Source organism: Hipposideros armiger, unplaced genomic scaffold (assembly GCF_001890085.2).
Source record: "Hipposideros armiger isolate ML-2016 unplaced genomic scaffold, ASM189008v1 scaffold_40, whole genome shotgun sequence".
NCBI lineage: Eukaryota > Metazoa > Chordata > Mammalia > Chiroptera > Hipposideridae > Hipposideros > Hipposideros armiger.
The window spans coordinates 4592671-4604953 of record NW_017731390.1 but is presented as its reverse complement, the minus strand read 5'-3'; the positions used below and the strand labels follow the sequence as shown (position 1 = coordinate 4604953).

General features: G+C 38.7%; 1 protein-coding gene across 2 annotated transcripts in view; it reads left to right on the top strand.

Annotated features, from left to right (window-relative positions):
• IKZF3 (IKAROS family zinc finger 3) overlaps nucleotides 1–12283 on the top strand; it is a 78918-nt gene continuing 66635 nt past the window's right edge. The window contains exon 1 of one of the 2 annotated variants that reach the window (XM_019638469.1): nucleotides 1–184. In XM_019638469.1, coding sequence (XP_019494014.1) covers nucleotides 178–184 — 7 coding nt within the window. In that variant the 5' untranslated portion in view covers nucleotides 1–177. Of the gene's footprint in view, nucleotides 185–465; nucleotides 485–12283 lie in introns of those variants that run through there. The other variant, XM_019638470.1, reaches the window with a different exon arrangement.

Below are 12283 nucleotides of genomic sequence, written 5' to 3'. Positions count from 1 at the left end.
GGCTCCTGCCCCTTTCAATCTGCGCCGACTCGGCGGCCGGATCCCGGGGACTCCCCGCGCCGGGAATCTCCCGCCAGCTGCGCGCTGCGTCCTGGCGACGGCGGGAGCACGTGGAGTGGCCGGGTAGCAAGAGCTGCAGCTCCAACCCAGTCCAGCCCAGCCCAGCCCAGCGGCGAGATGGAAGGTGAGCCTCTAGCCCTCTTCTTTCTAAGGGGTCTTTGAAAAGCTCGACCGGACACGCAGCAGAGAGAGTTCCTTCTGAATCTCGATTTTGCTTCTATTTATTTTTGTCAAAATTATATTTGCCTGTCGATTCTCATACATCTCTCATCTGTTCTCCCCCCACCCTACACACACACCTAACTTTGGAAAGTGGTAACGTCTCTGCAATTTATTAGGGCTTGTCTGTCAGACGTGAGGGGTCAACTCAAAGTCTGCAGAGGAAGAGTACTTAAGGCGCATCCCTGAAATGGCAGCAACCTAGGTCGGAATTACTAATCCTTTTGGATCTTTTCTTTTTTTTTTTCGTCCATGGCCTCAGTGTCCATTGGAATTAGGCTAATCTGAGTGACTTGTTTAGAAAGGTGACCTTTTTTCTTTCTTCTTTTAAGAGTAAATGCTGTCATATGGGAAAGGTAAATTTTAAAGTGGTTGTCACTTGCTGGTCCCTTGAAACTCGATCTTCCAATGATCCTTCATTACCCAAAGCAAAAATCAGGCTCATGTTGAGTTTCATTTGAATTAATCTTGAAAGTCATAAAACTATCCTCGCTTCTCAAAAAATTTTCAATATGTACTTCCTTGGGATAACTAAAATTTCACACGGCTATTGTAAACTTGTCAATAGATTTTTCAACAAGTGTTTCTGAAACCTTGAAAATGGCAGATGCATCTCAAGTTGGGGGAGGTGGTGAAATTTAGAAAAGAATGTGAGAAACCTTCAATTAATAAGTAAGATACTGATACCTAATTAAAATGTTAATTTGATAAATATTATGAATAGCATGGATAGTTTCTTTATAATAATAGAAGGATCTCTCATTGCCAGTGAACCTTGATCTTTGGCAGCTTTAGGTCTAGAGTATACGAAATTATTAAAGTTTGATTAAATACTTAGGGACACAAAGATAAATATGGTAATGCTTGTTTCACAATATAATTGTGTGCAGTAGTGTAGCCCTAAATCCTCAATTTGTACATGGGTATGCTAACAACTTTTTTAACTGCCTGGCCCATATATGCATTTTTTTCTCTAAGTAGAATGCCAAGTGATAAGTCAATGAACAGTATGTATTTAGTATGTGTATAGAAATTTCTAAATGGTCATTATTGAATAATGCTTCAAGTGTTTTCTCTTATGAAAAACTCTTTATGCTTTTAAATTTTAAAATTATCAGGGTTTAAAAATAGCTTAAAAATTGGCACTTTGAATATTTTTTAAATGGTTTATGAAGTGTAATTTTTAACATATAAAGGTTTCACTGGCCAAGAACAGGAAAAAAAAGAGGTTGCTGTACACTGTGAGAAATAATTTTTAAATCTCTCATGCCTTAATTATTACAAATGAATTGCTGAATTTGTTTTGTGAAGTTATAAATCAGTACTCCAACACTATTTTTTCCTAGTCTTAACCATTTCACTTCTCAAGAATAATGTACAGGATAGTGTAAATTTGTGGAAACTGGTGTGTTTCTCTGTAAATGTTAATACTACTGAATTAATTTAATGTGAAATAAAGAAATTATTACCTAAATAGCATAATTTAGGATATTAACGCCATAACAAAGACTTTTAGAAAAGCCTGGATAAAGACTCTGAATAAGGAAGAAATGAAAACAAACATGTAGAATTTAATTCAGAATGTACAGACTATAAATGGGAAAAGATACAATATAGAGTATAGGTCAGTGATCAGCTGTGAGTTTAGATGACTAGATTAAATCCATAAGTCCATAGAGATAGATGGTATATAATAGGCTTAATGCAAAAACTTCAACACTTAAATCAAAAAATAAAATTTTTAAAAAGGTTAATGATGTGAATTCAGCTATTCTAACATCAGGTCCTTGAAGACAGAGTATTTGATGTAGTAAAATATCTGGTTCATTTATAGCCCTCCCAGATTGACTAATTTGGCTCATGTGTGTGATATTTAAAATAAAGTATTTTTATATTATCTTGATATTTGGGTCTCAATCTAGAATAGAGATTTGACCTATATTGTATACCTTTCATTTCTTGACAATGTAAGAAAGTAGAATACTTCATGGAATACCTTTATTTTCTGCCTAAATTGGTGGCCAAATTAATATGCTACGGTTTATTGTGAAATGCGAAGCTGTGTAGTCAGTTATCCCTTCAGCATATAAAATCTTTTTAAATTCATTCATCAACAGACATTTATTGAGACTTTTTATGCGTGAAAATGTCAGATGAAATAAGCTTTTGAAATAGGAATCTTGTCATGTAAAGATGAAAAGAGAATGCATATAATAAATCAGGAGCTGTAACTTTTTTTCTCACAATCTGTAATCCTAAATATTTTCTATCCAAAGACTCTTTATGTTGCTATATTTTCTTTATGCTGTAATAACATCCCTTCTATCTGGTATGGTTGAGAAATGAAGTGATTCACAAATATGAATTTCACAGGCATTAGATGTTTCTCATTTAATATAAAACTTTTCTATTTAAATTTTGCCATTTACACAATATTGGATAGAGATCTTTCTAAGTGTATTTATTATACAGCCCCCTGCTTTATAAACAGGTACACAAGAGATAATTTTATCTTGGTGACCCTGGGTCACTATTCTGACCATAAGATAATGTATTGCTCTATATTATATTCTCACGGGGATTTTGAGCTGTGCAGAACTGAATGCCCCTACACTAAATATTCCCAAGTTATTGTGCAATTTTTGTTTCTTTCTTTATGTCATCTTCTACTTCTCACCACATGGCTTTTGTGGAAGCCATTTTTCATTTCAAGGTCCCTTTCTATGCTCTGGATGGTTGAGATTTACATAGATATAGCCTCCAAATGGTAGAGTTTACTAGTCCTCCATTATGAGTGGATGAAGGATGAAATGGTAAAGTTTAAAGGAACTAAGCCACAGAAAGGTCATGGGCTCCTGGTAGAACATAATTTTAGAAAAATTTCTATAATCCAATGTATTATTTCATGCTTCCATGTCTTTGCTAAAATTTTCACCCCATTCTTTACCTGATTATGCCTACTCGTCTTTCAAGACTGTTCAGGCATCATCACCATGACCTCCTTCTGATGACCTTTCCTGGTGCCTTCTGGTGGTTACACTAATCCAGTCCCTCACTCCCTCCAGCTAGGCTAGGGACCTTTCCTTTCTGTGCATACTTCTGCCAGTTGTATGAAATTATTTATTGATTTAAGCATTTGTTCTCCCATTGGTCTTTAAACTTCTTATTTTGTATGCTCAGTGCTAGGAACAGTTCCTGGTCCATAAAAGACCCTCAGAGTTTGTTGCATTCAGTTAAAAAACTAGTGCTGAAAAGTAATTTTTATTACGATGTCTTTTACTTAATTTTTGTGTATAGGAGATTGGTGCTAACAATTCTTTGATAGAACTCAGAAATTTTTTTTTTTCTTAAAGATTTTTATTGGGGATTTTGGGGGATGGGAACAGCACTGGGGAATTGGGGGAAGGGGAACAGACAAGTTGCTGTTGTTTTGTGTTTTTTTTTTGTTCTTCAGTCTAGTTGTGGAGGAGGTTGCTTCACTGGCCCAAGTTGGCACCATCATTGCGCTCTTCCCGGGCGAGGCAGATCAGTCGCCGGCTTCTGGATGGCCGCTCACTGTGGCTGCTGGCCACACACGGTAGCCCAGCTCCAAGTTGAGCTGTTCAGCATCTTAGCTGTAGAGGGCAGTGTCACTGGCCCTCATATGTGGGATCCGAACCAGGGCCCTCTGGTGTCCCAAGCCAGCTCTTAACCAACGCGCCACTTGGCTGGCCCTAGACTATCAAGTTTTAAAGTGTAGGGATCTTTATCATCCGTGATAACTAGTATCCAGCCGAGTACCCAGCACATAGTAGGACTGCAGTCATATTTATTGAATAAATTAGTGAATAAGTCGCTTGTGTGTTTGGTCATTGGACTATTTATTTGTTCAGCTTTTATGGTAAAGAGAGTAAGGAAAATAGTGACATTGAAACTAGTTAATTTTGGGGCTGGCCGAGTGGCTCAGTTGGTTAAAAGTTGGCTTAAGAGGGCGAGCTCTGAGCAACAGGGCCGCCAGTTCGATTCCCATATGGGCCAGTGACACTGCGCCTGAGCTGAGCTGTGGCTGAGCTGCCAACAGGTGGCAGGAGGGCTCAGCTGGTGTAACAACAAGATTGCCTGTTTGATGGTGGGCTATGTCCACCTGCAACTAAGACTGAACTCAGCACCTTGAGCTGAGCTGCCCCCTGGATGGCTCAGTGGATAGGGATTGCGCTCTTAACAACAAGGCTGCTGGTTCAACTCCCAAATGGGATGGTGGCTATCGCCCACCTGCAACTAAGATTGAACACAGCACCTTGAGCTTAGAGGCCACGAGCTGCCGACGGGAAGCCAGATGGTGACTGGCACCCTCCACAACAAAGATTGAAGTACAATAACTTGGCTTGTCCCCTCCCCCAACTCCCCAGTAAAATCTTTTAAAAAAAAACTAGTTAATTTTGCTGGTTAATTTTTCAGAGGTGCTGTTAAAGGTTTGGTAGTAGAGTTTGGAATGTTGGCTAAATTCAGCAGGATGAATACTACTATCCTTTTCTAATCCAGTATTGGCTCTGCTCCAGGTAAAATAATAAGGTGCATTCTGACTTTTGGATTCACTTAAAAATTTTGCTACATTACATTCTTTATTTCAGTGAAACACAGCAATTTCCACAATAAACTATTTCTTCACATCAAGTGTTTTGATTCTTAAGAATAACATTTCACTTAATTTGAGTTCTTTATCACAGCACTATCAGTTCAGTTGCAAAGTGATATCTATTTGAGAGACTATTAATTTATCAGAATATTTGGCACATCAGAACAATTTCCTGCAATAGTACTTATATAGACACTGTGAGACACTGTGGATATGATAAAGAGATATGCTTACCAACTTATAAACATATTCTATAGATGTGGAGTTACATCATAGCTGATGTATATAATAGCTCCAATCTGAAAACTATAAGTAACTAATTTTCACAGTATTTAACAACTAATCATTTTTGCCATCATCTGCCTTTATCTCTGTAGTTAGGAAATCACACTTGCTAATATTAATAGTTGATTATATGCTTGTGTACAGTGTAGACAGTACCACAAATATATGTTAGGGGATAACTAGATTTACATTTCATTTGACTTTCGTGCATATCATTTATCAAATTTTAATTCATTGAAGATTATCAATATATAAATGTATACTCTGACCTCAAAATAAAACTTTTTTTTTTTTTAAGATTTTATTGGGGAATTGGGGAAGGGGAACAGCCAAGTTGTCCTTCAATCTTAGTTGTGGGTGAGCGTAGCCCACCATCTCATGCGGGAGTCCAGCCGGCAGCCTTGTTGTTGGGAGCACGTGCTCTCACCAGCTGAGGCATCCTGCCACCTGTTGGCAGCTCAGCCGCAACTCAGCTCAGGCGCAGCTCACTGGCCCATTTGGGAATCGAACCGGCGACCCTGTTGCTCAGAGCTTGCGCTCTTAACCCAACTTGAGCCACTCGGCCGGCCCAAAATAAAACTTTTTTTTTTTTAAAGATTTTTTTTTATTGGGGAATTGGGGGGATGGGAACAGTGCTGGGGAATTGGGGAAAGGGGAACAGACAAGTTGCTGTCGTTTTGTTCTTCAATCTAGTTGTGGAGGATGTTGCTTCACTGGCCCAAGTTGGCACCATCATTGCGCTCTTCTCTGGCGAGGCAGATCAGTCGCCGGCTTCTGGACGGCCGCTCACTGCGGCTGCTGGCCGCTCACGCTGGCTGCTGGCCACACACGGTAGCCCATGACAATCCACTGCCACAGGGACTGCAGCCCACGCCGTTGCCGGCGACTCACGGCAGCCCAGCTCCAGGTTGAGCTGTTGTTCAGCATCTTAGCTGTGGAGGGCAGTGTCACTGGCCCTCATATGTGGGATCCGAACCGGGGCCCTCTGGCATCCCAAGCGAGTTCTTAACCATCGCGCCACTCGGCCGGCCCCAAAATAAAACTTTTTAACCAACTTTTTGAAAATGTTAAAATTTTCTAGATGTGGCTTCAGTAAGATTGTGCTTCTGCACTGGTATTTTTTTCCTGTGCATATTTGTTCATGTAAAATTATTTAAGTAAGAGTATCACTAACTCTCCTATTCTCTGTTTTTAATTAAGTGCTTATAAAGGCTTAGGCTAAGGTGCTTGGGAAATACTTTTGTTAGTGTAGTAATCAGCTGCTCAATAACAAGACTATATAGCATGGTACATCATGATCATATATTATAAATTTTTTAAATACTTATTGTAATGTTGAGGTACTTCTTGTCTAACTTTTATGTTCAGAATTAAAGAATATAAACAATTGTTAGATGTTTTTAGTGATCCAACTTTGAAATGAAAATTACTACCCTTTTTCAAATTTCAGAGGATAGTTAACTAAAAACTATTCTGAAATAATAAGGTGAAATACTTGCAAGTAATAGTAATAATTTTTATATGCATGCATCTTTTTTTTCAAGATTTTATTGGGGAATTGGGGGAAGGGAACAGTGTTGGGGAATCGGGAAGAGAAACAGACAAGTTGCTGTCCTTTGGTTCTTCAGTCTAGTTGTGGAGGACATCACTTCACTGGCTCATGTTGGTATTATCATTGCGCTCTTCCTGGGTGAGGCAGATGGGTCACTGGCCACTGGATGGCTGCTCACAGCGGCTCTTGGCAGCTCACGCTGGCTGCCGGCCACTCACAGTAGCTTACGGGAGCCCACTGCAGCTCCACTGCAGCCTACACCGTCACCAGCGACTCATGGCAGTCCAGCTCCAAGTGGAGCTGTTGTTCACTATCTTAGCTGTGGAGGACGCAGTGTCACTGGCCCTAATGTGGGATCCGAACCGGGGCCCTCCTGCTCAGAGCTGGTGTCCCAAGCCAACTCTTAACCAGCACGCCACTCGGCCGGCCCTATATGTATGCATCTTTATTTTTTAATATTGTCAAAGAAGATAAAATACAGAAATAATTTTCATGTTGAAAATGATATAAAGCTACCTCTTTCATCCGTAATTCAAGATTTTCAGTTTTTGTTTATTAAAGCAGCTTTGTTCTCATTGTTTGACATTTTAGTAATTATTAAATATATTTAGTTGTTAGTAAATATATTTGAACTTATTATAATTGTATACTAAGGTACTCTTTTATCTGTTTTATGTATGGTAATTTATGTAAGATTTCATTTGAAGAATGAAATGCTTCTTTAAAAAAAGTTTAGAAACTACTGGTATATTGCAGCCACTGTGGAAAACAGTATGAAGATTCCTTTAAAAATTAAGAATAGAATTAACATATGACCCAGATATCCCACTTCCTGTGTATTTATCTGAAGAATACAAAAACACTAATCTGAAAAGATATATCCACTTCTATGTTAATTGCAGCATTATTTACAATAGCTGAGATATGGAAACAACCTAAGTGTTCATCAATGGATGAATAGAAAAGATGTGTATACATAATGGAATACTACTCAGCCATAAAAAAGAATGAAATCTTGCCATTTGCAACAACATGGATGGACCTTAAGGATATTATGCTAAGTGATATAAGTTAGATGGAGAAAGACAAATACTATATGATTTCACTCATATGTGGAGTCTACAAAATACAAACGAATGAAGAAAGCAAAACAAAAACAAACTCATAGATACAGGGAACAGATTTGTGGTTACTAGAGGGAAAGGGGGTTAGGGGTGGGCGAAATGGGTGTAGGGGATCAACTGAATGGTGATGGATGGTAATTAGACTTTTGGTGATGATCATTTTGTAGTGTATACAGATGTTGAATTATAATGTTATACACCTGAAATTTATTAATGTTATATACCAATTTTGGCTCAATAAAACAAACAAAAGTATAAAACAGAAAACCACTGATATAGAAACAGATGCTTTCGTACCAAGTAGTCTCTGGAAGCCAGTTCAGCAAGTTCTGTAGAAATCATGACTATCGGAAATTAAACCCCTGGTCCCTTTGGCTGTATAACTTCCTAACTTTATTTTGGTACTGTGGATGTTATGCTGTATCACTCAGACCTTGAGAAATAGATGGCTCATTGGCATACAAGAAATATTTGTCTAAAGCAGTTGTGTGCCAGTGAATTCAAGGGCACCGGGTGAGAGAAATTACTTATAACTTGCATAAACCACCATTTTCTACCTCTCTTAGTTTGTGAATCATTTCAGCAGGACAAAAGAGTTTGTGGACTGTCAACACCAACACTCTGCTTGCTACCATAAAAACAAAATTTCCCAGAATTAATGGAAATATTTTTGTGAGTGGATAAAATAATTAGAATGAGATCATTTAAAATTTTTTCATGCATTCCAGAAATAAAATTGTGAACTTGTTTGGTAAACAATAATTCAGTATAAAATAGACCCTTGGCATTTATGACTATAACTTGCTTTGATTCTTTGTGAGTGACCTTGAAGGGATACAGCAATACATGGTAATTTGTAAATGTTATGGCTTTTGTAAAGATTTAAATAGGCTAATGTATATAAAAGTTCTAGCTCAAATTTGAAGTAGCAGGGCTGAGAGGCTGGAGTATACAAACAAGTATATAGCTTCTAAGTTAGCCAAGCCAACAACATCTATGCACATCTTAATAAAAAGAATTTGGAGATCCTCAAAGGACTTCACAGTTAACATAGTGCTTATAAACCTTATAGGTATTACTCTATACAATGATGCTTGGTGACTGTATGATGACCCCTTAAGATATTCCATGGTCAGTCTCACAGTTCAACAATAATTAGGTGAAACATAAAAACAAAACAAAATTTGTTTTTATCAACAGGTCACCCTTTTATACCAAAATCTTATGTGGGACACTTGAGAGGGGAGAAGAGAGCAAGAGAGCACGTGCTGCACTGCTAAGCCTACCTAGATGTTGGCCCTTTCCTTCCCCCTTTAATCCCCCACAGATCAGTACCTGTGGCAGTCCTCTGGAACCCTGGAGTTCCACAGAACACATTTTGAGAACTAATGATTCAGACTGTTGCATGCTTTTTCTACTGGTAGCCATGCCTCTTTCCATCCATTTTGAGGATTGCTACCAGAATGATCTTCCTAAAATATCAAGTTACTCCCCTACTCAAAAACCATTTTAAGTATTTCCTAGCTGGGTATTTCAGATAATCCACATGTAGCTTCAGTATTCCTTGCCAGTGGTATCCTTGGTGCCCTCACGTTATTATTCTGGACTGCTTAGTGTTCCCTGAACATGCATTGCTTTTCCTAAGTCCCCATTTTTCTAATGCTATTCACACTCAACAAGTCCAAAAATGAACTCATTGTCCTTTCAACCCAACCACTTCCTCCTGACTTTTCAAGTCTGTTAGCATCACCCTCGTGCCAATTGAAATCCTCACTCATCCATCGTGGTCTATCCCAAATGCCATCTCTTAGGAAGCAGTCCCTCATTTTAGGTTGGAACCCTCTCCCTTTTCTGAAATTCAGTAATATTTTATGTCTGTCTAATGACTGCTAGAACCTAACTCCATTTTATGTGTAAAGATAAAGTATTTTGGCATGGTTTTAATACAATCTAAATTGTCTAAGAATGCAACTACTATATAAGAGATGATTCTTTGTTTAGGTCAGAGCCAAGATTTTTAGCCATTATTATTTTTTTTTAAAGATTTTTATTGGGAAATTGGGGGATGGGAACAGCGCTGGGGAGTTGGGGGAAGGGGAACAGACAAGTTGCTGTCGTTTTGTTCTTCATTCTAGTTGTGGAGGACGTTGCTTCCCTGGCCCAAGTTGGCACCATCATTGCGCTCTTCCCGGGCGAGGCAGATCAGTCGCCAACATCTGGATGGCCGCTCACTGCGGCTGCTGGCTGCTCACGCTGGCTGCTGGCTGCACATGGTAGCCCATGACAACCCACTGCAGCAGGGGCTGCAGCCTCCGCTGCTGCCGTGGGCAACTCATGGAAGCCCAGCTCCAAGTTGAGCTGTTGTTCAGCATCTTAGCTGTAGAGGGCAGTGTCATTGGCCCGCATATGTGGGATCTGAACCGGGGCCCTCTGGTGTCCCAAGCCAGCTCTTAACCAATGCGCCACTCGGCCGGCCCTTTTTAGCCATTATTGATGAAACCTTTGTCCTACTGTATTTTTTAGCTCTTCCATTCATGGTGACTCTACAAATACACCTGGCTACCTTATTATTATGTCTTCTAGAATAATTGTTCTGGTATATTTACATATTGAAATAGAAATTATTTTATCATTAATTTCACCTTTATATTACAGCTTGGGCCTTATTTTAAAAAAAACATGTATGGATAGGTTATATTTCATTCACAATGGTAAAAGAGGTATTATAAAATATTTTTTATGAAAGGAGGACACTTGGTCTCGGTAAGGTTGAGAACCACTGTAAGTTTACTATAGTCAAGAGACCAGCTATAGCCTAAACAAGATAATGTGTACGAAAATCAATCACCTTGCATTATACTAGACACAAAAGTAAGGTCCAGTAAGGTTCAGTTTAGTTCATAAATTGTGTAAAGGATCCTTTGGAGCCTTGCTAATCTAAATATGGCCTATAGGCCAGCAGCATTGGCAACTGGGAATTGTTCCAAATGTAGTCTCTAAAGCCAGAGCTGCTGAATCAGAACCTGTATTTTAACAAGGTTCCTAAGGAATTCTTGTGGACATTAGAGCCTGATAAGTGTTGCCCACTGTTTGAAAAGTATCAGTGAAATTTATCATCACTCTCATAGCACATTGTGGATTAGTTGTGGGCCATTTTATATATGTATTTAGAACATATTTTTATTGTTTAAATGCTGAATTTAAAACGTAGTTGAACAACAAAAGCTTTATATCATTTAATTTTGACTCACCTTGTAATACAACATTTGTAACAATATAAGTCAAAAGTCAGACATCCTCATACATTCTTTATTCAAAAAATATTTATTGAATACCTGTTATGTGCCGCGTATGCAAACTATTGGCAATACGGTGGTGAACAAGACAGACAGTGCTTTTGCACTCATAGAATTTACAATCAGGTGAGGAAGATAGGCCCTGAAACAAGTAAATAACAAATGAAATAATTAAAATTATGCTACATGCTATGAAAGAAATAAAAAGAGTGCTAATGTGGAGAATAATGGTCAGGGGCAGGTTTGGTGAACCTCTCCTCTAAAAAAGAGGCCTGGCTGGAGACAGAAATTTTGTTATCCTCAGCACATGGATGATACTTAATGCCATGGGAATGTATGGCATCACCTAAAGAGAGACTGTGTTATGAGAAGGGGTGCTCAGGATCGAGCCTTGAGAAACATCTTATTTAGATGGTCAGGTAGAGGAGGAGGAGCAGGCAAAAGAGAAAGAGCAGCCGGGCAAGACAGGAGGAAAATCAGCAGTGTGGTGTAACGGAATTCAAGAGAGGGAAGTGTTTCAAGAAGGAGTGGGTGGTCAGCTATGTTGAATATTGCTGAAAAATCAAGTAAGGTGAGGACAAAAAGTGTGGGTTGGTTTTGGCAACATAAAACCTGCTAGTGACCTTAACACAAGTGGTTTTTGTGGAGTGGCGGGGATGGAAACCAAATTGAAGTAGTTAAAGCAGAAATGGGAATAGAGAAAGCAGGAACACTGAAACAAATCATTTTTTCCAGAGGCTTGCTAGCTAGGATGTGAAGCAGAGAAATAAGCGGGGCTGTTGCTGGAGAGAAATGTGCATCAAGAGATTTTGTTTGTTTGTTTTTGTTTTCCAAAAATGAATGACACTTAAATTCCCTGTAGCCCAAGTATGAAAAAAAAAAAGACCAAAACTGAAACAGATCTTGAAATCTCAATTCTCAGGGAAATTTGGAGAATTTAACGATCACTGAAAATATATTCATATTTAGCTGGCACTTGACATGTAAATAAATTTCCTAACCATGAGAATTTTTAAGATATATGGTGCCCATTTGATGGATGGTTGGTGTCTTAGAGATAATCTATAAAGACTTCATAGGAGAATCATGAAAAACCCTTGAAATTCAAACTTTTTTCAAAAGTGGGAAGATA